The 25,516-nt window shown below is 44.5% G+C and overlaps 2 protein-coding genes across 3 annotated transcripts in view; one reads left to right on the top strand and one right to left on the bottom strand.

Moving 5' to 3' along the window:
- SLC22A23 (solute carrier family 22 member 23) overlaps nucleotides 1-14,779 on the top strand; it is a 103,709-nt gene extending 88,930 nt beyond the window's left edge. For both annotated transcript variants that reach the window (XM_014872399.2, XM_088169952.1), the window contains 5 exons: nucleotides 1,047-1,149; nucleotides 4,110-4,342; nucleotides 6,956-6,988; nucleotides 8,748-8,871; nucleotides 14,081-14,779. In XM_014872399.2, the coding sequence (XP_014727885.1) occupies nucleotides 1,047-1,149; nucleotides 4,110-4,342; nucleotides 6,956-6,988; nucleotides 8,748-8,871; nucleotides 14,081-14,438 (851 nt within the window). In that variant the 3' untranslated portion in view covers nucleotides 14,439-14,779. The remainder of the gene's footprint in view (nucleotides 1-1,046; nucleotides 1,150-4,109; nucleotides 4,343-6,955; nucleotides 6,989-8,747; nucleotides 8,872-14,080) is intronic.
- Nucleotides 14,780-19,441: 4,662 nt separating this feature from the next.
- Nucleotides 19,442-25,516, bottom strand: PSMG4 (proteasome assembly chaperone 4). The gene is made up of 3 exons (XM_014872380.2): nucleotides 25,265-25,516; nucleotides 25,095-25,170; nucleotides 19,442-19,964 (listed from the first exon to the last, which is right to left on the bottom strand). Exons 1-3 carry the CDS (start codon nucleotides 25,439-25,441, stop codon nucleotides 19,843-19,845), a joined length of 375 nt encoding a protein of 124 aa, XP_014727866.1. The 5' UTR covers nucleotides 25,442-25,516; the 3' UTR covers nucleotides 19,442-19,842.

A 25,516-nucleotide genomic window follows, 5' to 3' on the forward strand; every position in this document is an offset into this window, starting at 1 on the left:
TCACAGCAGGGCCACGCTGCTGCCTTTGAGCAAAGTCAGGCTAGAAAGCAGCAGTGAAAGCCTTTACCCCAAAAAACAGACCTAGTCTGTGCTTTTGGAGGGCATTATTTCTGTGATACTTCTTTATAGCCACAGCTTCTCCTGCTTTTATTGGACTTGTTGCTCACTGATCTGGTAGCTTGGAAACAGTGGCTGCTTTGGCACGCTTAGGTAGGTGTTCAGGCTCTAACTTAAAGCTAATTGGGAAATATGCAGTGCCCTTCAGTATTGTCCCATGCCAACAAGGGTATCAGATGCAACACTTGCAAGGTTTTTGTAATGCTGATATTTCAGCATTGCAAAAAAAAGTTCACTTGAAGCTGCCCAGCACTAGAAAGATATGGTGGGGCTTTAGTTATGAAATGCAAAGAGACCACAGCTGCTGATGCCCAATGATTTTCCTTCAAAGAAATGTATTAACATTTAGGACATCCATCAGAAAAAATTTAAATATTTGAAAAGGAAATGGAGTAGAAGATGGATGAGCTGACATAATGTCCTGGCCACTTCCTTCTGCAACTTGATTTTGAACAAACTTCAGAAGATTACGGTGAAAAATGAGTTTGAGCTCCAGTCCTTTCCATGGCTTTTTAGGTATGCATTGCACAAAGGGAGCAGAGCCTGTAGCTGCACAAGTGCAGTCCTCCCTGTGGAGGAGTTTAAAACTTAGCAGAATCCTGAAGTTCTTCAAGAAATTTGCTATCGTGCTTGTTGGGGTCAAGCTACTCCCACTTTACATACACATTTTTAACTGGAAGAAGGTTTGGAGTATGAAGGAGTTCTTAGTTCTTTTGCCCCAAGAAGATGAAGGGAAGCCTGGAAGAAAAGGAGGAACCTGTGCTGGACTTCAGCACAGTTCAGCAGTTCAGCATTTTTATAGTTCCTGTTAATGTAATCAATAGTGTTCTGCTCTCCAGAACATCCCTCAGAATATCTTAGTTCACAAGTAAATGTTCTCCTTCTCATTCTCCTCAGTGAAATGATAATTCTGATTTGGTTTGTTTCAGAGCTGGAAAAGGAAATCACCAGGAGACCGAAGAAAGTCTGCATTATTAAAGTTGTGGGAACAAGGAACCTGTGGAAAAACATCGTAGTGTTGTGTGTGAACTCGTAAGTCCAATCTCTTTGTTTAAATAGTTGTGTGGTCAGTGAACTGGAGCAGCAATGGGAAATGATGAGGGAGTTGTACTATTTCCTCCTGTGCGACCCTTCACTAATATGTCTGATAAATGATCCCGGAAAAACTCCGGCTGTTGCAGGGAACTGTATTTTTTGTGGCAAACGTGGCGGAGCTCATTGGCTGTTTCAGGCAGCAGAACTGCATCTTCTCAGGTGCCGTGCTGCATCTCCATTGCTGTCACCAGTGGGCTCGTGTGGCCAAGTGCTCATGCAAGCAGACATCTGCTTGGCGTCCCAGCTGGGAGTTTTTGAAACCATTTATGCCCCAGGAGTGCAGGTTCAAGTTGTTTACATCTGATAGGGCTGTGGTGCAGAGGAAGATGTTGCTTGCCGGTAAATGCAAGTTGCTCCCTCGTATAACAGCTGTGCTTGGTGGGTGTTCAAAGGCAGATTACAAAGTGCCTCAGCATTCCCAAATTATGTGCAGGGGGTCACAGCGAAAATATGCAGTCCTCAACAGAATAGTGTGATGCTTGCCTCCTAAGGCTTCAGTTTGGACATGCTTATGTGGGCAAAAACAAGCATCAGCCTGAGAGTTTTGCAGGTTACAGGCTCTGAGACCTTCTGTCCAGAACTGAACAACTCGTAAAAAGGAGCTACATAGGCTTGCAAATTCTGGAAGAGCACCAGCAGTGCATTTTCTGATTTTTCCATCTTGTAAAATGCCCAATTGGATTTTTCCTGTTTTTTTTTTTTTTAATGGGAGGTAAGGATGGAGAAGGCTGGGAATCCCCTTTCTCTGCTAGGTTTCAAAGTATGTAGCTCTCTTGTGGCTTTTTCTTCCTCACTTCAGGGCATTACTCTGCAGCCCTCACTTCTGCTAGCAGGCTTATGGATCAGCCATCCCCGAGAGGGGACAGCCCCTATGCTGGGCAAATAGTCACCCAGAAGCACACAGATTTCAGGGGTCAGTCTCCAGTGTTATTGGCTGCAGAACCAACTCTGGTTTTACAAATTTTGTGTCTCTCTTCCACCCACCAGTGAGGGTCTCCCTCTGTTCTGAAAGAGTGTTTTCTCCTTAGGCTCACCAAGCACATTTAATAGACAGTGTTAAATGTATTTGTGAAAACTGTTTACATGGGGAATTCTCCCCCTCTCCCTCACCCACATTAATTTGCATATTTGGAAATTCTCTAAATCAGAACTAGGCAGCCCAAAGAATAACTTCTGAGATTAGCACACGGAGGCTGTTTGCCATCCAAGCAGAGCATGAAGCAGATGTACGTCTGAGGAAATAGATTTCATGTTTGTTTTGAAGGGGTGAAAAATATATTATTTTATTTTACTTCTGTTATTCCTGTTAGACAAGGCTGTGCTGAATTTTTAGTGCGTGAAAGAAGGAGCCTTTTGCAGGGAACAAAAAGAAATCAAGGAAGTCAAGGATTTAGTTTTAAATGTAACTATTCTGAGCTGCTCACCAACTTCAGAGAATTGAGTAATTCTTAGGGAACAGGCTGGAAAGCAAATGATACAATAGTTTACTTTATGGGTCATGGCCTCAATAGCAACTTCTGCAACTGTGTTCACATGCATGGAAGAGAAAGAGAGAATAAAAGCTGGTTAACTCTGCCCTTTTATTATTACTGTTTTGCTGATTAATATTTCTCTTATGGGAGGAGTCAGCTGTAACCTAGTAATTCAAAGCAAATGTCATTTTTTGTATAACAGCAAGCACTCATATTAGGTTGTTATCAGAGGCAAGGTTTGGTATTGAGGGCGGAGTTTTGAACTAGAGCATTGATTCACAAGTTTGCAAGAAAGCTCCTCAGGCCTGGGGCTGTCGTGGACTCAGTGACTGTGTATCCCCCCAGCGGTTTCTATGCTTATTTTCCAGTTTACACTGATAGAGCTTCAAACTTGTGACCTTCAGGAGGATAGAAGCATATCCATGCAATGTACCTGCCATTCTTAATTTTTTTTACTTTTTTTTGAGACCTGGATCTGTGCCTCTCACTGTCTCAGGCACTGTTAATTTGTGCCATGGAATTTGTCTTGTGTAAGTGCCAGAGACAGGAGGTTTTCCTGGCAGAGGTACTTGAGCTGTGATGGGTGCAGTTGAAAGCATTGGCATCTCCTGTTGCACCCCTGCTGCTATTTTGTACCACATCAGGAGTGAAGCTGGGGCTTCTCATCTGACCTTTGTAGCTCCAGCCCCCTGCTCTTTCTTCCCCTTTTTTTTTTCTTTTTCCTTTTCTATTTTTTGGGGGGCACAGGGTGAGACAAGAGGTGTGAAATGTGATGGTAAGATATTGATCGGTGGCATCTCAAAGAAACTTTTTAAAGAGGAGACACATTGCTATGAAGGGTGGTGTAAATGTGTAGACTGAATTAGAGCTTATTGTTTCTTAATTGTAATAATCATTGCAGCACATACAACTTCAAATAGTCCTTTCTCAGGGTCTTTCAATTTTAACAGGCTAGTTTTGGAAGTGGGGTGTAATGCTTGTATTTAGTATGACCAAATGCCACAGGCAGGTGGGTATTCCTGATGTTTTGCTGTCCAAGCACAGAGTCTACTTTGTCTCAGCAGTGCAGGCTCTGTAGCTGTCAGCAGGTGCACTGGGAACAGGGAGATGTGCTCCTCTGGGAATGAGATTTCTCAAATACAATGGGAAAACCTAACACACACTAGGAGCTCTTCTGAAGTTCCCCATGCCCTTGATCATACCATGAGCAGCAGCTATATGAATAAAGTCAGCAAATATTAGGTTGAATGGAGATGTTTTTCTTTTGCTTCTTTTTATCAATGCTTATTTTCACAGTAGCAGCTAGAGTTAAGTTGCTTAACTTAAGGTATTTTATTCCAGCATTAATGACACCCCACATTGAACTACATTGTGTGTTCTGCTCCCTTAGCAATGGTCTCTCTTGCCCTCTCCTGTTTCCCTCAGGCTGACTGGTTATGGCATACACCACTGTTTTGCAAAAAGTATGATGGGGCACGAAGCGAAGATGGCGATTACCCACAACTTCTATGCGGACTACTACACCATGGCTGGGATTGCCCTGGCATCCTGCCTGGCCATGTGCCCTGTGGTCGGCTTTCTGGGGAGGAGAGGAGGACTCCTGCTCTTCATGATACTCACAGCTCTGGCATCACTCCTGCAGCTGGGCCTTCTCAACTGTAAGTTGGAGATGAGAGCATCTCCGGACCACACAAGCTTGACGTGCAAATAAGGATCAGGAAATACCAGCATTTCTTTTTCCTTTCCCACATTTGTCATGTGATACACCTGCATAGTTTTAGAATCTGAATTTGTTTGAAGGTTCCCCCAAACACTTGTTTCTCAGGCTCATTAACAAAAGGCTTTGTATTCTGGATGATTCCCATGGTGAAGCTTATTGAGCATTGGTGCTGTAGTCACCAAGAAAATAAACAAGGAAACAAGAAACGCTTTCAATTTTATTTTAGTGAGATAGCCCCCAGGGAAATAGCTGTATAGAGATTGGGAAGAGAAAACTTTCCCAGTCAAGTCTACTTCTCAAGTGGGCTCTAAACCATGCAGAAGTTAGAGCAGTAAGTGTTTGTCTTCTGCCTGCTCTTAGCATCTTGCTGTGAGCAAGTAATCTGCAGGTAGCATGGAAATCATGCAGCTGACAAACCCTGCTTTTAACATACTGTGTTTGTATAGTCCATGTGAATGTATACACATGATTTTGGGAAGTGACACAGCATGGTTATCCTGCCAAAAGTGAGTGTTCCACCTCTTCCTTTGCAGGCAGTAACTTTTGTCTGACCCTTTTGAGCTGCTTCAGCTATTAAAACTGCCATAGAAATACCCTCTTTCCTTTTTTGATTTTCATTCTCTTCATTTTTTGTTGATTGAGGAAGTTGAACTTGATGAATCAGAGAGGTGTTGAAGCAGAGGGAATGTGGGATGTGTTTTGCCACTCTTACAACTGCCAATCATTAGACCCCTGTCCCAGAAAACCCCACCCCAAGGAAGGGAGAAGAGGGTTGAGACATGCTTTGGACAAACTGGATGTGAGACGAACACCAAGAACACCGGTTATTGCTGGTTGTAATTTCTAAGTTTAGAAATAATTGAGGGCCTTAATAAGAAAGACCTTTTTGCATTGAGGATGGAAAGTTTTCATGTTCTTGCATACTGAAGGCAGCTCCAAGCCAACAGGAATTGTTCATGTTTACAGACTGTGTTTCCTGGAGGCATTTACCAAGTTAACTTTTAGCAAACAAGCTGTTTGTGAGAGTGTAGGAGGGAAACAGGGAACCTCTTTCATGGCATGGAGGAAACTCCAGCATCGTGTGTGTTTGCTCCCCGTTTGGCAGAGATGTTTGCATTCCCTTTGAGCACATATTTACCATGTCCAGCAATCCCAGCTGAGAGTGGGAGAAGTCCCATGGGTGCATCTCATCGTGTCTGTTAATGGACTGAGACCGTTCACAGACTCAGATTCACACTGTGCGAGTGTGCAAACTCCTGAAACTCCATGTTCTTCTGGGGGTGTCCATCAGGGTCTCTCCACACTGAATTTACCCGTTTTTGTTTTAAGGATGGGAGATTTGTTGAAGCTGTTGAAGCAACAAACTCGCACTTGCTTCATTGATAGACGATGTGTCAGAGCCTTTAGTCTGCTCCAGAGCCACAAAAATCTGGTTGCATTTTTTAAAAAAATTTATGAGAGAGGTGGGAGACAACACCCTATGTAGGACTCATTGCAAGCTTTTCCATAACAGGTTTAGGTGGTTTTGTGAACCAAGTTGCCAAAACTAAGATCAGGCATGGCTTTAGGTGCTTTGTGCTACATTGGTACTCTCAGTGCTGTGCCCTCATCAGCCTTTCTGACTCCACTATTTTCTTTGTGAGAAGAGGAGGGAAAGGAAGCCTTGAACTTTAGACCAGCTCTCCCCACTCTTGACCATGGCCATCCCTTCCTCAGAAGAACTAGATATTGTTTGGAGAGAAGCAGTGACCTTGTTTATTATGAAATCTGTCACAGCATCTTGCATGTTTTAATTTAGCATAATTTGGGTGTAATTGGGAAATGAAATCCAAATTTGAGAATGGTGAGAGAGAGAGGGGGGTATTCTCCACCAGCCACAAACCTGCAGCAGACCTTGAAGCTCTCCTTGTTTGGCCCCTCCTCTGAACTCTGGAGTGTCACCTGGGAAGTCACAGAATCCTGGTGGGAGATAACCAGCATAGCTCTGCCCAGCTTGTGCTGATGCTTCCCCTTGCAGCCCAGTGTTGCTGTGTGCTCCTGTGTGGTTAGGATTGGTGGTTAGTGTGACACATGGACCATCAGCTCATGGTTTCAGAGAGGAATATGTCTCCACCAGTCTGACAGCACTGATGCCCAGATTTTGCTCTCTAACACAAGCTTCTGTAGGCCATTCCCTCGGGGCTGCAGCAGGAGGGTATTTTCACTTCTTCCCCTTCATTAACAACAAAGAGGCCTTTGTGTTAACCCCAGTGGTAATTCTGGGGCTTTTAAATATGCTTTACTGCTGGTCTGTTATCACTGTCTCATTAGCATGCTGTCCTCCAGCTGAGATGTGCCTGGATACAGCATATCCTATCTGGTGGCCAGGGAAAGATGTGATGGTTTGGCATGGGAAAGAATTGGGAGTCAGAGGGTGGGGTTATGGTGGCATGTGGGATTTACCCTTTATATTTTTTCTTTCAGATGAATAAACATAAAAACTGTATGTTCTTGTTTTCTCTCCCTTTCTCTTTTTTTAATCTTTCTCTGACTTCCATGGTCTTGGATCCAGTGATTGGAAAGTACAGTCAACTTCCAGACTCAGGTATGATTTACAGACAAATCTGTATCATGTGGGAAGCACTCATCCAGGAATGGGTAGATCCAAAAGGCCTGGGCCAAAGCACCCAGAACAGAGCTGCTGCCACAAAGGGGTGCAGAGGGAAAGTCCACTTCTGTGCAGTGCCTTGGGGCCCCACTCACAGGCAGGCCTGCTCGTTTATGTGCATCCTCTTTGTGTAGCATCCCCTCCACATGAGCTCACCTCTGCATGTCAAGAGAGGGTGCAGAGGTCCCCCAAGGTTTGACATACAGGGTAAGGCTTTCCCAGAAATTAGTTCTGAGAAACAGCATTTCCAGTTCAGGAATCTCAGATTTTTTTTTTTTTCCAGAAAAGAAAAGGGGACTTGAACACCTTAAGGATGCTTTTAATCAGGTGACTTAAACACCTTAAAAAATACTTCCCAAGCTGAAGTACTGTAAGAGCAATGCAGTGACCAAAACAAAATGTACCTTGTGTATCAGATTTGCTGGACCTGTCCTTGCCCAGCTTTTCCAAGGTCTGTTTCTGTTCTGCTGAGCAGTCATGACTCCCTGAGGGGGTCAATGGTGTAGCCTCACCCGCTGTGCAAGAGTGTCCAGAGACCCATCGTTTGCAAATGTCCTGTGCCCATATTCTCATCAGCTGGCAGAATTTGCTCTCTCTCCCAGACTTGGGGTGCATTGCAGAAAGAGCTTAGCCCTGAGCAGGCTGTGGCACATTTCAGAAGATGTGACCAAAGAGCTCCCAAATACCTTTAGCTCTCCTGACAGCTGATATATTCAGCAAGAACAAAAAGCAGGTGTTAATTTTTATTGGAGCCAACCCAGACAGTATGCCTGCCTGGGACTGCACACTGCAGCTCTTTCTTCAGGTAGGTTTGGGACTTGTGTGTAGAAAGGTGAGGGAGCACTGGCTGCAAAGCTCCTGTCAGGCATGATGTGTTCCTCTGGTCTGTGAGTGATGTGGCTTCCTCGCTGGCCAGGACAGGACACATGAGCTTGTCCAGCCCTGGTCAGAGATCCCACCCCTACCCAGGGAAGGTGGCGAGCAAGGATCAAGTGAGGGATGTACTGTCATCGTGGCCAGAGACAGTTTCCTTGAGCTTTGTTTAGATTTCCTGGGGTTTCTGCAAGTGCTTGATAGACACTGTTTGCTCCCAGAAACCTCGCTGCCATCCAGCCATGAAATGATTGAGCAAACAGCCCTGACTCAAGGGAGTGCTCCACTGTCCTTGGCATCCGCTGCTCTCGCCCAGAGTTGTCAAGCTGGGAGTTACAACAGAGTTTGCAGACTGATCACATGCAGAGGCTCAGCACAGAGAAGGGAGCACTTCTGGCTCTTTCCCCTTCTTGTCCTGGAAGCCTCCTCAGCACCCAAGCCCCAGTGTACAAGATGTATGGCAGCTTGAGGAATGCTGCCTGCCTCAACTTGTCTGTCAAACATGAAAAGGAAGAGGCTGGTGCATAAAAGACTGCTCAGAGATTTGTTGTTTCATGTGTTTTACCTTTTCTGTGGTGGCTGAGCATAAAAAAATTCAGAGACCATTGCCATTTCTTGGCATTATGTTATGATTTTTTTCATGTGTGTTTGTATCTCAGGTGCTTGGGGAATGGATTTTATAAATACCAGTTTTAAATTAGTATTACAAAATTACTCAAATTCTTGTTGAGGGAGAAGAGTAATATAAATATCTTTATTTTTTTCTTCTTCCTTAGAAGTTTCACCTCATTCTTACTTTTTATGAACACACTTGTCTTGCCAGGTATGAGTGACAGTGTCAAAGACAAATTCTCTGTTGCGTTTTCCATCGTGGGTATGTTTTCTTCGCATGCTGTTGGAAGCCTCAGCGTGTTCTTCTGTGCTGAAATCACACCCACAGTAATCAGGTGAGACTTCGGAGCCCCCCTCAAAAGATGGGGACAAAATTATCCTCATTTAATTGATAATGGGCTGTGTAGCTTAATACCTTCTATGGGAGGGAAAGCCCCATGTAATTGGAGACCTCACAGCAACTTGGGGACGGCTTTTTACAGTGGCTGCAGTCATTCTGCACAAGTGAATGCGTGTCTGTGTATAGAGAGGCTTTGTTTTCCATGGCTCCACCTTGTGTCCCATCGCGGTGATGATCAGCAGGCCTGGCAGCACATGAATTGCAGCTTGGTAGGGTCTTAAATACTCAACTGAACCAGTTTGTGTGGTTGAACATTGTAGTTTCTTCACTAACTCTGAGGGATTTGTTCAAGCAGCGATCGGGTGAGTCTGCATCTTGATATTAAAGGAGAAATTCCATGACTGTGCAGAGGAGGACAGAGGTGCCAGCAATGCCCCTCCACAGGGCAGGTTAACCAGGACAGCTGCAGTGGTGCTTCAATGGAAGGGAGGTGTTGAACCATGTGGTGTAAATGCTTTTGGTGCACAGAGGTCCTCTGCAAGCCTTCCTCTCTGCCTTTATTGCAGATATAGCTGTCTTTCTCTTCACATAAGACCTATCTTAGCACAGGCTCAAAGTTTTTCTAAAGAGGAGCATTTTCATCCTGGGAAATAGGAGAAATCAGACAAAAGATCTTTGTTGGAGAGTTTCCCATAACACATTTTTGAATGGTCAGGGATTTGTACCATTTTAGACATGCACTGTTATCTTTCACAGCACAGAGGTTGTGCTTCTGTGTTCTGGATTATGCTTTCAGCAGTGCCACAGCAATTCAGGAGTTTGCCCTGGCTTCACTGAATTTCCCAGGAATGTCGGTCATATGGGTGGGAGGAAGAGAGAGTGGAGGAAAGGGGCTATTTTTTTTTTGGTCCCTTTCAAATTATATATTTTCAATAAGTTTGCAAAAGCATTATTGCAAAATAATGTCATCAGAGTAGCCAGAGTCTCCTTGCTCCATGGTTTTTTTTTTCAGGCTATCTAAATTTGTGGATGTATTTTAGGGATAGCATTATTTCCACAGGAAAAGGCAGTGTGAGGAGTGAGATTATACAGCAGCCTGAAACACTAACAACTATTTATTTATGTGTGCATCAATCATTTTGGTGCTTTTATGCCTTTTTAATTTTCTCCTTGTCTCTGTTTGAAAGACACATAGATAAGGGATTGACCATGTCAGCCAGAAGAGAATCTGCCAAGTAGGATCAGATATGCAGTCTGAACTTAGCAAGCTTTTTTCCCCTTAAATCACTTACGTTGCTACAGGAAGGGAGACAAAATCCTGGCTGGGAGCCGAAATTCTGCTTCCCCTGACTCTGCAGGGTGACACCAGGCGAGTGACAACAGCTAGATATGCTTCAGGATCCTTTTTTATTTATAGAAATGATGACACTCTGCACTGCTTTGCAATCCTACCACCACGATAAGATCCACTCAGGATTGTAATTAGGAGGTGTAGCTCAGGACAATAAATCTGTCACATGCAGAGGTGTGCTTGAGCTGCCTTCTGTCTTGCCTTTTGGTGGGATCTGGGTATTCCCTCATAATCTGCTCTCCAAAATACCACCCTGGATGCCCTTTGGGTGTTGGAACTAGATGATCTTTAAGATGGTCCCTTCCAAACCAAACCATTGTATGGCACTAATACGCTTTTGGTTGGATCTCAAGGAACCTTAAGGAAAAGGAGGGCAAAGAGAACACTGGGGTTGCCTCTGGGGTTTCCCTGATCAAATCCATTATCTGCAAATCTCTGAGAGCAGAAAACAGCACTGCCATTACCTGGGGTAGCAGTGGCATGATAGTAAACCCACAGCACCCATCCATCTCTGCTGGTGTGGTGTTGAGGTATGAGAAGTTCCTGGAGGAGAACAGCCAGATCTTCATCACCAAGAGGTGACACCTGCTCCAGCAACATGAACATTCCACACTGTCATGTGTCACAGAGGGATCCTTCAGATCTGTCCACTGCACCCCAGTCTCCTGGCAGCAGGCAGGGGGGCTTCATCAGGAGCTACCCTTCTTTGTACCCAGGACTTCAGTGCAGACTTCCATCCAAATGCTCAATTAAAGCACCAAGTGTCACTGATAATCCATATGGAATAATCTTCACACCACTAGAGCCTGCATGTCTACTAAATAGGAAGAGACTGAACAAAATACAGCATGTCCTCTCCTCATCCTCCACATACTCAGTTATCACGTGGAAGATGGTTCTGGCTTTTTCTCTCAGTGTCCTGCTTTTGTGCCCACACAGCCAAAGAGTGGACAGCAATGGCTGAATTAGAGTCTTTTCCCATCAATAGCTGTCTCAAGCCAAATTTCCAGAAAACCTGGTCTGACTTCAGTGCTGCCCTGCTTTATGCAGGAGGCTGGACCAGGTGCTCTCCCAGAGCCTCCTTTAGCCTGGGCATCTCTCTGGCTCACTTTTACTCTGAGCCATGCCATCTGTTGACCCATTTGCTTATGCAGACATGGCTGTCTGAAGACAGGATTAACAATTCTCTGCTCTCCTGAGGAGTGCTGAGAAAGGCAAGGGCCCTTCCCTTAGGATGTCAGTGAGGACGTCTTGCTGTTCTCTGGCAAAACACTGAGGTAGCAAGCAAGGAAATTCTACTGCACGAATAAGCAGGACCTTTCTGAGGACAAAATTTTGAACCAAGGTCGCTTTGCTATTTGCCCACGTTAGGACCATAAACCTCATGCAAACCATCCCTCTCCTCTGTCAGTGGGTGAGCAGGGCTTGGGAAAGTGGCCCTGCTCGATTATCCATGTGGCCATGCCATAGGAAAGCCCCCCACAGCAGCCACTTGCAGGCAGAGCTTCGAGGGAGAAAGCTGGGACTCTCTGTGGGTGCCAGCAGCCCTTGCACTCCCTCTCCAGGCTCCACTCTGCGTCTGGAGAGTGTTTGAAATACAGACACAGATTCCTGCCATGGAATTCCTCGTGCTGAGGAGGAGCAATGCCCCAGAGCACTCAGAATATTTTTCTTTTCCACCTGCTGTCCCCTGTCACCTGCAAAAACAGTGGGAATCATGAGGGTGCTGTCTCTCTTGCCTTGAAACTGTTTTCCTGATGTGCACAGAAACAACAAAAAATTCCTGACAGTATTCTCAGTTTTCTCTTTTTGTTTTTTTCCCTTCACATTTTCACATCTGCAGTGTAGTTCAACCTCAAAGAAACCCCTTGTAGGACACACACTGAAATGTACTTTCAAGCCTCTTCTGCCAGGTTTTAATGGTACTGGGAAAAGTAATGCCTACTCTAATTACTGACGTCATATGGAAAAACTTTTCCCCCCCTGCAAATCTGAAGCCACTTGACCCATAAATGACAGAGCCGTCTTTGTTTTTGCCTTTTCCTGTTTTCTTTCAGCTTGCTTGATGTCCTTCTACAGCAGCATTTAAAACTCACCTCAGGTCCTTCTCAGGGAGGTTGAGATACAATTTAGCCATTGCAATCACTGATGTAAATGAGCTAGGCTTTTGTTGCTCCAGAGCCAGCTTGGAGAGAGATTTGCCATGCATTTGGGACTGGTTGTGTCAATTACTCATGTGAGCGTATTAATGAAGTTGCAGGGAGGCCAGTTGCACAATAGTTGCATTCAGCTGGGTTTCTAAATTGCCATTGGAAAGTTGGCAAGTTTTTAGTAAGGGCTTTTGCTGCATTTGGGGAAGTCACAGTTGTCTGTGAAGATGCTCTGCTGAGTCTGAAGAACTGGAACATACATATGTGAATTTCGATCCAGTCAGCATCCCAAGAGCATCTTTTGAAACCTGTGTTTGCTGTCCTTCATCTGTCAAGTAAGCAGCAGTGGATTTTGGAAAGGATTGAGTGAGGATTAGCTTTAACACTGTGGCTGGCTGAGTGAATTTGGCATTTATGTTTATTTGTACAGTGATTTCTAGGATGCTTAGTCAGGGAAACTGTTTCTTCCTAAGTATTTGACGTAAAACAGTCCCTTTACCTTCTGCAAGTCATCTTCTGTAAGTTTTTGTTGACAGTAACTTCCTCTGGCATGTCCCAGAGGAAGTGTAGGAAGTGTGTTGCCCTCACTGGTTTGGTAGAGAAGCAGGCTGCCAGTGATTAAACTCACAGAGAAGTCTCCCTCTGCAGGCAGCAGGGTCTTTGGGAGATGAAGGACGAGCTACCACTGTCACAGATTTTGTTAAAATGAGCCATTTAAGGATGACACTCTGCTGGCAGGAGACCTTAGCTCTGTCACAGAAGGAGGGAATGGTCTGCCCCTAAGAAACACCTGCAGTGGCACTTCTGTGTGAGGGCACCCAGAAAAGACAAAAGCAGGATTGTGAGGTGTGCCAGGGCCTGGAGAGATGCTGATGAGCAAGACAAGGAATTGCAAGAGAGTTTGCTTGCATAGCCAAGCATCAGGAGAGAGCACTGAACTGACCTTTCACAAGCAGTTTATGTGCCTCTAGCTGGAGGAAGATGAGTCTATTTTCACACTTTTTTTCCCTGAAAATTATGCATTTTATTATATCTCCAGTGTGTTGAGAAATTCCAGCCATAACATGATATTTTATATAGAAAATATTCCAGCACTCAGTGTTTGATATAATATTGTGGTTGAGGTGAAGCAGGTGAAGAAACAGAAAGGGCCTTTGCATGGGTTGCACAGAGATGTTTATTTCAGCCACACGTGTGCAAAGCCCCGGAGTTCAGAGGCAAAGACAAAAGCAATGGTCTGGGGCTTTGGGTTAGGTACGTGGGATGAGCAGGGCAGGGAAAGAAGTATCAGAGACCAATTACCAGGGGACATGGGGGTGTCACAAGGGTGGGGTTAGGGCACAGGGGCCAAGAGGGAAAAAAGGTGGGAGTGCCTTTCAAGGTCTCCACAGTATAATGGATCAAGGCAATGGTTTGTAAAGTCTAATCTCCTGCCTCCACTGCTGAATGGTGCCAGATACTTTAGAGGCAGCCAAAATTGACTTCTGCACTTACTGCTCCTTGGTGTGTCTTGTCTAAGTGGAGAAGGGTGACAAGCAAAATCTGGTTTTCCCTTACTGAATGTGGGAATACTTGGAACTGGGAGCACTTTAGAGTGCTGTCTATGCCCTCACATAGCTTCTCTTCTCCTTCTGCGGGGGCAGTTAAATGGGTGTGAAATGATGGTTGAGTGTAATTATTCCCCTCTCTGCTTGTGCTTGCAGGGGAGGCGGGCTGGGGCTGGTCCTGGCCAGCGCCGGCTTCGGCCGCCTGACCGCCCCCATCATGGAGCTCCACAACCAGAAAGGTTACTTCCTCCACCACGTCATCTTCGCCTGCTGCACTCTCATCTGCATCATCTGCATCCTGCTGCTGCCCGAGAGCAAGAACCAGAACCTGCCCGAGAACATCCCGGATGGGGAACATTACACCCGGCAGCCCCTGCTGCCGCACAAGAAGGGGGAGCAGCCCCTGCTCCTGACAAACTCTGAACTCAAGGATTACTCTGGCCTCCATGACTCAGCAGCCGTGAGCGACGGGATCTCGGAGAACACCACTGCCAACGGCATGAAGTCGATGTAACTGGGTGGATTTTTTCCTTCCTTTTTTTTTTTTTTAATATTTTATTTCCCCTTCTTATATTTCTTCTCTTCCTTTTGTATTTTATTTGATGCTGTTGTGCAGGAGGAGTAGCACTTTGGGCAAAGGTGTTTTGCACGGATTTCATAAACCAGTGGTGGAGCAGACACAAACTTAGAGGAATTCAACTCTGCTACTAAAGCAAATTTTGACATCTTCAACAGTTGTGCAGATTACTCTTGAAAAGTTTTGGGGGAAAAGACTCATTTGAGAAAAGACCTGGCTGGTGGTAGCCCTTCAGAACTCTTTTTTTTCCTGCCATTAAATATGTATATTTATTTTGATTTATTCTCAAGAAGCACTTTATTTCCTTTTCCTTTCATAGATCACAAAAATGAAGCCATCTTATACGAGGTGCAGCCATTCCAAGAGAGAAACCATGGGGGGAGGGGGAGTGTTGTTTTCTGTTTTGTTTTTGTGTTTCTTTAAAGGAAAGAGGGATTCACTGCAAAGTTGAATTGACTTAAACTTAGACTTGTGCAACATTCTTCTGCCTGTCTAGAAAGTCCAAGTGCCCAAGTTGCCTGCTGTGTTTGTATACACTAAAAAAAAGGAAGAAAAAGCAAAGCAAAACCTGTTGTGACTCAAACTCTGACTGCATTTTAGGCAGCTTATATTTGTCTTTATAGCCCATGTGCACTTAAAAGTTACTTTCTAAATTAGTCCTTTTTTGTTTTCACTGAATGCATTGGAGAAAATCCTACCCAAACAAGCTGATTTTTCAATGAGAATCAGTTTTCTGCATTTTAAGAATATATTAATCTATTTTAGGTGGTTGCCACTGGTCCTTAACAGTAATGTAGATGATGCAAATGATTTGACTAATGATGCAAAAATGAGTTTTGCTTACAATGGCTATAATTATCAGGAGGTCCAGGATCTCTGACTGCTCCAGGAAAAAAGCAGAGACCAGCAGTGATAAACAGTACAGAGCATGGGCAATGATCTATACCTTTATTCCACAAGGCAGCATAGCTGGGATTTCTGCTCCTGGGAAATGAGTGTCCTGGTATTGTTTTAAGTGTTTTTAGAACCAGGGTTTGGGTTTTCAATTTAAGTGGAAAAACTACTCAAATGACTGTTGGAAAGGAATTAATTGATAGCCTGTGAGTAATGACTTACTGAGCTGTCTTGGGCTCTTAGAGATGTGTTCTGGTTCTGAACCAAGAATATACAATGAACTCACTCTTATTTCCCCACTTTCCCGACTGCACTTGTAAGACTTAAGTTCAAAAGAGAAGTTTACTTAAATTGGATTAATTCTACACAAAGTGAACATCCAGTTTACCTCCTGCTGTGCAGACGGCACTTTGATAGTGGCCACTTGACTTCTCTCTTCCAGCCCCCAAACCAACTATTTCCTTTGGCCATTGGCTTTTGGTTCTCACCCAAGAGAATATTGTGAGGATCTAGTTCAATGCAAGGACTTTGTAAAGAGCTTTCTTGCATTGTAGTTAACCCTCCCCTCTGTCCCTCCCTCTTCTCCTTTCTCACTCAGGCCATCCATTTGTGATTGCTCGGTAGTGCAGACGTTCAAACAGAGCAGCAGGATGTCAATGTTGTACTGAGTGTCCGTATGATTGCCACTTTGTTTGATGTACATCTTGCGTTCACATGCAGGGGAAGTGCTCATTTGCACTTTCCTGCTCTACCTTCCCCCCCCCCCCTTCCTTCCTTGCTGTATATATTGTCGATTAACTACTGTACCTAACGATTTCCATCCTCCATTAGGCTGCCAATGTCCTCTTACAGGCCCCAATAAATCAGAGATCCAGCAGGCCATGCAGTAAAGTAGCACAGCCTCAGATGCTGACGGATGAAAGGGGACAGGTAGACCTGCAGAAGCAACAGAGGTGATTGTGTTCAGAGTAACAATGTTGTCCTAAAGCTGCTAATTTTTACAGAGGATGATGTGGACATTTGGGTTCTTCTTGAGCCTGGTAAGAAACACTGGACCAGTTGATGGTAGTTTTGCCCAGAGTTACACTACTGGTTTTTTTTCACCTTTGCTAGAGTTGCTGTGACAGCAAGAGCCCGATCTTCCGAACACTCAAGTTTTGTTGTCAGGCTTGAGTGCAGCTGCTTCTTTTTGTTCTGCACCGAGATGTTTGCAGTCCATGTTCACCTGAGGAAAGAACCCAGCCCTTCCCCACTCGTGCAGTATTCACGTGCCAAATTTGTGCAATACCTTTTGCCTTCGATGCAAGATGCTTGTGGCAAGCCACGCTCATTCGGGGACGAAAGAAATGGGTTCACAACAAAAAGCTGAAGAAGCAAAACAAGGCTTCAGGGAAGAGAAAAAGGCCTGAGAGAGGAGAAGGTGCGAGCACAGAGGCTGAAAGCAGCGTCCTGCCATCCATCGTGCTGTGGAGCCGATGGCTCCTTCCTTCCTTCGTGGTCTTCTCCGTGGCCTGCGTGCTCGAGCTGTGGCACAGCTCTTGTAGACCTTCCACAAGCCTACAAACCCGGCTGCTTCCAGCACTGTCAGTGGTCCTGGTGAGCTCACCGCTGCTGTCCACAGCGCTTTATCCTTTCCTATTCTGGTGGTTGCTCTCCGATGACAGGCACAGGGAAAATAATACTTGTTTAAACATATCAACATTTAGACAGTAAATACACTAGGTGACAGGAACATGCAGCAATTTTTTTTTAAAGAAAAAAATTCTTATGAAGTTGATTTGATTTGCTGCTTTTTTGGTTTTTTGCTTGAAACCAGGTAGTCGGTACTGATCTGCAATGAAGGGAACCCCAGCTTCTCTAGTCAGTCTGGCCCTCTGCCACTGTCACAACAATAAAGCAAAAACTAATTTCCTGCCTTGGCAGTTCCAGTTTTGCTCCTTTTCCTGAAAACATGAACGCTTCTATGATGATTATGTTCTTCCACACATGCTCACGGAGTTGGAAAGCTTTCACTAAACCTATCTTGTGTGGAGGAGCCAGGTACCAGGTGTTGCAGCAGGGCAGAAAGAAGTGTAGGGATGCTTGCCCTGCCTTGTCTAGTCCTGCAGCAGGACAGGGCTCTCTGCTGCACCATTGGCTCCTTGACCATGTCTCCTCTGCAGCCATCACCAGGAAAGGCTTTTCTCAGGCGGCTCTTTCTGGCCACCACAACAGGGGAAGCAGTCCAAGCTGTCTTGTCCATTTTTGGCCTTTTTTCTGTGAACCTTCAGTAACCTCTAAGCCCATCAGTAGATTTTTTCTTTGGGTTTACCATTTAAGGGCTTTCTCCATCTTTGTAAGTTCAAACAAAAATGTGAAGTGACATTATGCTTGATCTTGGGGGTTTTGTCCCCCTTTTAAGGTTTCAGTACTGCTTTTGTTGCCAGACACACTGCAAAGAGATAACACCTGTTTGCAAGTGTTTTGTGGCCACTCTGAAAGGGGGTTGTGTGATTTACTTTTGGATTTCACTGAGCAGGCTTTTTGTTGTCGTTCTTTTTAGTGAAAGTATTTTACTTAACTGTTGCCACTTCCTGGAGCCAAACACTTTATTGGTCACCAAATTGGAAGCAGAAGTGCCATTAACTGAACTCTGTGAATGTCAAGTCAAGTTGCGCCTGTAGCTGGCACATAAGACAACACTATTGAGTGGGGGGGATGATATCCCCCACTGTACCTTTTTTTTATTTTGTTTTTTAAGAAAAAAAATGAAATTACAAACCTCATTTTAAATGTATTGTGTAAATTGTTTCGGGAAAGGAGTACGGTGTGTTTTGTCTAGTGGGCGAGATCTCCCTCCCCATTTCAGTTTCTGATGAAGTTTTAAAGAATCGTGTTACTGTATGTTTTGATCATGAATAGTCTGGTGGTGCTTCCTCATAGCACAAGCTTAAATCAAGTACTGAAAACAGTCTTACAAGCTAAATGTCTGCATGATGTTACATCTGTTGTACCTACTGAGAAGAACTTTGTATGTAAATGTACAGAATAAAATGACGTTGTCCCATCAGTTTGCTCTCCCGGTCTGGCTCCCTTGCTGTGACTTCTCAAACTCCCAGCAGCAGCTGATGCCTCAGCAAATAGCCCTATCCTGCTCTACAAACAGAATGAGCTGTTTGTAAATCAGGCTAATTAAAACAGCACATTGATTTGCAACTAATTATCCTTTATGGTCAATTACAGAAGCATAGTTGACTGTTTCCTCAGTGGTGTAAATTAAAAAGAAAATACCCTTCAACTGTTGCATTTTGCTATTCTGATCTTGAACTGCAGCCAAGGACAGGCAGCTGCTCCCACCAGGTAAGAAGAGTCCCTCTATACCCACACCAAATCTGAGACATTGAAGCCACAGGTGTTCAAACCCTTTTGGACAAGAGACTCAGCAGTTGTGCTTTCTACTGCAACAGCTTCACGAACAGTTTTCAGTTGCTGATTGTGGCACCACAGCAAGGTAAATTCATCACTTTTTTGGTAGGTGCTTAGGATTGTTGCCTAGAAGCAGCAGCAGTAGTTTTGCTTTGGTTTGTATCAGAAGCTGATGCCTGAGCTCAAGTCAGGGTTCAACTCTGAATGAAACAAAAAAACAAACCAAACCCCACCAAAAAAATCCCAAACCTGGACATTTAACTCCTAGCTGCCATCTCATCAAACAAAACAGGCCCTGGACCTGCCTTTGAATGGATACCCATCCTACCTGAAAGCAAGTCCAGAGATGTAGTAGCAGAATGCTTTTCACTGGTGGTCATGGTAGCAGACCTCTCTGATTTTATGTATATGCTCAATTTACATGTGATGCTCTTCTAGCAGCCTGACAGATTTATCTATTGCTCCAGAACTCAGCTTGTGCCTTTTCCTTCTATGTAATCCTCAGGGATGCATAAAAATAACCCTTTGTGAAATCCTTCCAGTGTTCTTAGTGCCCAAGGGATGGAAGGAAATCCATTGTTTAGCACCAGTACTACAACCAAGAAGGGCTAAAAGGACAAAAGTAACACTTGTGTCACAGCTTTACCATATAAAAATGTGCGGTTTCTTTATTTGAACACTGAAAGCTACTATACTATGTTCAATGCTAGTACACAGTAGATTAATTGTACAGATAGCATTTGGAACTGATTTGCCATCAGATCTCAGTATTGTGTGGAGGCCAGAGACCACATGCACTTTGACAATGATGTTCATCCATTGCAGCATCCATGTGCTATCCTACTTGGCAGGGTAGCAAAAAAAAATTTGTTTTGAAAACTCAAATCCTATTTGAAAAAAATAAAATCAAAATCAAGTGTATCTATATTTAATAACAACCACAAATTCAATACAAAAAAATATACTAACTTTATGTCAGTGTGAAAATTGAAATCAGTTTTTCTGAAACAAAACCTTCATCTTCTTTTACGGTGATGCACAATCAGAACTTGTCTGGAAAAGCTGTCATCTCTTCTTTGATCCTGTTTTCTATGAGTAAGGTGAAATTGCTGTCTGTGTTTTGAAGATTGTAGCTGACAAATATCTGCTTTTTGGTCTTGCTGGCTAAAACACAAAACAGAGTAGTCAGCCAGAGTTTATTCTTGTATAAAAGTGATCATGGTATTTGAGCAAGCCTCTTAAAAAGCCACACCATGCAGATTTCTAAGATGTTCTCTACTCCTGCTGTGCTGGGTGCAGTTATAAAGGAACAGCAGAACAAGTCCCTGAACACTGGGGTGCTGGGCAAGATTTTGCACTTCACAGAAGTGAACAAGACTGGTGACTGACAATTAGTTTTTGACCTGACACAAGACACTTTCCATTAGTAACTAGAAATCCTTGCAGTGCTTTTAGTGGATTTTTGGACACTTCTTAAATATTTTACATTGTAAGTGAAACCACAGACTGTACTGGACTCTTAGCACTGAAATTCAGAGTTGTAAATCTGTTCTGTGTAAAATATTAGAGGGAAAGTGCACAAGAAAATTATTGGGCCCAAATTAACTAAGTTCTGGTTTTTTATTAAAACCTTAAAAGGTTAATAAGCCTTAAAAGGCCCCAAAGCTATGCACCAGTTCTGTCTAAGCTTGCTGTCAATTTTGTTTCCCTTAACCTTTTTTCATACAGTATCTATGAATGCTCCAAGAGGCTGGAGAGCCATTGCTGAACATGATGGAGCCAAGCACAAGTTCCAGGCTACTGTAATGACAAGTACCAAGAGAGAGGTGCTACAAAATTAAGAGCTGCCTTCCACGACAGAGCTAATTAACAGTGATAAAAAAACCTGTCCAGTGGGACAAGAAGACTTAATTATCAGAGTAGAAGAGAGAACACCAAGAAGTGCTTTATGAATAAAATGCCATCCTACTTAGATTTTGTCATGGTAATATAGCAAATTTGTGGCTCTCTTCCTATATTACTGAAGCTAAACTTTATGAAAAATGTAAGCACCATAGAGGAAAAATAGGCACTAAATTTAAATTGAGTTGTGTAAAATAGAAGACAAAAAATAGTATTTGGGTTACGAGATATTTTTGTCTGGGAATGTGCTGGGAGCTAATGATCCCAGACACAAATCAGACTGTTCTGATGAATATTCAAAAATGTCATCTGAATTTTTAAAACGTCAAAATAGAGACACTAGGACTTCGAAGATATCAATCCTTTCTAAATAGGACTATAAACAGTTAAATAAAGAAAACCCATCTATGTGTATGTATAAAATGTTCAAGAACTCCTTTAAGGCATTTTCATTATGCAAATGAATTTTTTATTATTTTCTATTCTAACAGGTTACCAGCTTCCTGACTCAGTAAGTAGAGCTGCTTCTGAAATGCAAGGACTCATTTGCCTTTTAAGATTTGGCACTACAAAATGCTGATATAATGCAGCATGGTGCTCTGACTGCAAAAATTAGCACCTGGCACTAGATTTTTGTGGTATAAAGCAGCTCGGTTTGTAAGCACTAGTGCTTCATCATCATGCCATAAATGAATGCAATGCTAATTCTGAACTAATTAATACCATTATCCTAGCTAACAAAACTATATAGTGCACTGCAGTGTCAAAAACTGAACTTCTTAATTATGTTTGCCTACAGAGTCTCTGGAATGCTGTTCCAGTTCCCAGGAACAGTGTCAGGCTGGGAGTCCCTCTGGGCTTCCTGTGCCAAGGACCTCTGCTCCCAGGGCTCTGCCCCAGCTCTGAGGGGCAGGGGGACCTTTTCAGTCCCTGCTTCCCAAGGATTCAGTTGGACGTGTGCACTCCTGTGGAAAGGACAAAAGAGGGCAGATCTTATGCCTCTGTGGAAGACCATCTGCAGCTTCAGACTAAAGCAGAAAACTGCAAAGGACATGGCTTACCTAAAAAGCCCTCCAGCAGGTCTGCTTCCCATGCAGCCTGGTTAACAACCCCTATTCCACTGTCTCTTCAAAGCGGAGGAAAAACACCCTTGACAGCCATTGTCTGGAATGTGCTGCATACCAGGAGAAACTACAGCAGCACAGATCTGCTCGTACAACTCCACGTACAGAGCAAAGGCCCAAATCAAAGCTTAAAGAGCAGCCCAGCAGGAGCAGAAGAGGCAGGACAAATGTTAGACATGAGTTTGTAGACTATTTATGCTGGAAAAGAGGTGATGAAAGTGGTCAGTGCCCAGCTGAGAAATACTAAAGTAAAGGCTGACATGATCTTCACCAAGGGTCTGCCAGTCTCTACAGAAAGAAGACTGAAGACATGGCACCAATCAGTAGTGCAGCCCAAAACACTGTAATTTCAGGATATGCACGTGAGGGAGGCACTAATGGCCAAGGACTTTCTCATGAATTGGCCTCCAGTATCCTACAGGAAACATTCTTAGAATTTGGGTTTATTGACTAGTGAGACACATCTTGTGCCAAAGAAATCAGGCAGGGTGGTGGGAAACAGTCCCTGCACCTCATACAAGCAGATATATGTAGAAAGAGGAAAAAGAATGAAGCATATGTATCTTCAGCAACAGAAAAAAATCAGAAATACATTAGGAGATAGAGCCAATACACGAAATGCAGCTGTTGTGACTAGGACCCCTACCAAACTGTAAAGAAAACAAAAAGAGAATGTGTGCACTGTGTTGCACAGCAGCACTGAAACTCCTGCTCCAGGGCAGGAAACATTGCATTCAATAAACTGCATACTGCAGGAACACGTGACAGATGACGGAATGCGACTGGCAAGTGTTAGAAATGGAAATAGTTATGTGCAAATGGCATTGCATGCTACTCCTGCTAGTGCCTGTGGAGACAAGAAAGTGCACGGGAAAAAATGGTGACAAGCATGGTGGGGGAAGGAGAGGACAGAAAAACTGCCTGCCTGAAGGTTACCACATGTCAGGATGGTTAAAAAGGCTACCTTGGAAGCACAACTATGAGTCAGACTTGGCTGTGAATAGCATGCTATTACAGATTTTGTGGGAGTAACAAGGATTTAAATTCCCAAAGAAAAACTAAACACCAATAACAGCAAAGTTGGGTATTTCTAGCTGAGGTCAAGCACAGATTTCCTTAACAAGCACTTCGTAAAACAAAGGTACAGGGATGCTTGTTGATGATCTTGTAGATCCACTGGTCTCAGGATAAATAAATAAAAAAATAGATAAATTAATTAATTTGGACTAAGTGACCATGAGTTCACCTAAATTCCTGGACTGTCAAAAGCCAGCCTAAAGACTATGGTGTGAGATTTCAAAAAGACGTATTTCTTTTCTCAGAAGCTCAGGTAAAGAGCAAGCCATATTATTCAAAGCCATAAGTGTATTATTGACTTTCCCCTTTGAACCAAGGGTGAAAAAGGTCTATAGGCCTTCCTCAAAATAATACCTTAACCAGGATCACACAAGCAAGAACAGAATATAAAAATAATACGAGAGGAGCTGACTGGCAAGGAAACCTGCAACTCAGTGGAGAGATGTCATGGATACAGAGGAACATGGACCAAAAGCTGGGCCACAGCTGGCTCAAAAGTTTAAGATGAAATAACAGAAGACACCTAAAGCACACAAAGAAAAATAAAATAGAAAGGTGCATTATACTCCAAGGATAAAGAGTAACCTATAGACCAGTACCAAGCAACAGTATCAGTTCTCAGTAACAAAGTATGGAAAATTAGTAACGCAAATAACAAAAGTGCCACAAGAGAAAAAAAAAGCAAAAATGAGAAAACTCACTAGGAGAAAGAAAAGTTAGGTGACTCAGGCAGCCTCTAGAACACTGAAAGAACTAATGGAGGAAATGGCAAGTTATTATGAACTTCAGTGATGAAACTTGTAATAAATCTTTAAGAGTGAAGATAGCAAGTACGTGTACAAAAAAAAGCCCCAAATGAGTACGGCAATCACTAAGATAACTTAGAGCTGTCAGCTGGGCAGCAACACTACACAGAATATTAGAGCAAGATTCAGAAGAAATGAGTGACAAGGAGACCAAATGGAAAGCGGAATAAACTATTACACTTTACCCAAAATAAATCCTCTCTGACTACATTTTTACTGACTTCCTAAGGATAAGGCACTACACATAAATAAGTCATGTTATACAGTACCCCATAAAATTATTACTTAAAGTGGAAAGGATTGAAGTTAGTGTGAATAGAAAACTGTTCCACCAGAGTCGACTAAAACAGTGTCTATTAAAAGAGAAATTATTGTAAAGAAGAAAAGATACTAATACTGCTTTTCAAAGATCAGTCTTGTGAGCAACCCTTTTTTATATGTAGCCATGGTTGAGAAGCAGGTTTACACTCATGGAAGTGCCTGACAATGCAAACTCAAGACTGTCTGAAATGGAGATCAGCACAGAGATCATTAATAATGCTGTGGCATTTCCATCTGAAACAGAGGACGTAAGGTGAGACTGAGCAGCTCAGCGTGTTGCTTTTAAAACCTGGTAACAAGCACGTCAGCAGTTCACCAGTTGGAGCTGCATCAGCCACTGGTGGGTGATGATGAGTAACCAGCATGATACAGCTGTCAGAACTGCGAAAGTCCTAGGATGCATTAGGCCGTGTATTTTTAATCCTTTTAGTGTGGACATAGGAGTTTGCAAGCTGTCATTAAGATTCAAGATTTCAGCTATTGCAGTAGCTGTAGCACACTGCACGTGATGGAAAAGGAATCATCCTGAGCGCCGCCCATTTGGGTCAGTCAGATCAACCCTGGACTTCCCAGGCCAGAACTTCTTGGAATGTGGGGGCTAAAAGGTGCGAGATGTGATGAGGGTTGGCTTCATCTTCAGGTAAAACGCAGGTGCCTGGCATGACGGCCAGCTCGCCCACCAGCACAGCAGTGTCGCAGGTTTACAGAAAGGAGGTCACCTGAAACCCCACTCGACAGGTGCAGCATGTGCTGCCGCTGCCTCGCACCCAAAGCCAGGATAAGGATGTCACATAATTCACTTCTGATAGCGCAAAGCGTGCCCAAGGCCGCTGACTCAGGTGCCGCAGACTTGTATGTGCATGGGGGAAAAAGTGAATCGGTGGATTGGATGGAAGCCGGGGCAGCGCGCACCGCATTCCTCTGCGCCCACCCAGCCCGGGCTGGTGGCTCAGGGCCACCAGAGAGGCACGGCCCGGTCCCGACCCGCGCGTTCCCGGCGGGAGGCGGCTCCCAGCTCCCGGCTCCCGCTCCCCGCAGCGCGCAGCCGCCGCGCCCGCACCTACCCAAGCGCTGCGCCAGGCAGGAGGAGGCGGTGTCCGACGGGTCCCCCAGGAGCGAGGCGGCCACCGGGATGCTGTCCTGCAAGCGGAGCACAGCACAGGGCACGGCTTAGTCCCGGCAGCGCGGGTTAGGGGCGGCGGGGAGCGGGCGGGACCCGGGCAGCGACACTCACACGGGGGCTGCACATGGCGACGGCCAGGCTGGCCAGGGCGGGCGCGGCGCCCACCCAGAGGAAGAGCGAGTCCCGCAGCCGCATGGCGTGGAAGTGCACCCGCTGCTCGCCCAGCTGCCCGCTGAAGTCGTGCAGGGCAATGCCGCCCGCCGCTCCGCCGCCGCCCGCCGCTTCCATCGCCGCTTCTCCCGGCGCGGCCAGGCCCGAGCACGCAAGGCCCGAGCCGGAGGCCCGGCCCGGCCCGCCCCGCGG

Source organism: Sturnus vulgaris, chromosome 1, assembly GCF_052056855.1.
Source record: "Sturnus vulgaris isolate bStuVul1 chromosome 1, bStuVul1.hap1, whole genome shotgun sequence".
NCBI lineage: Eukaryota > Metazoa > Chordata > Aves > Passeriformes > Sturnidae > Sturnus > Sturnus vulgaris.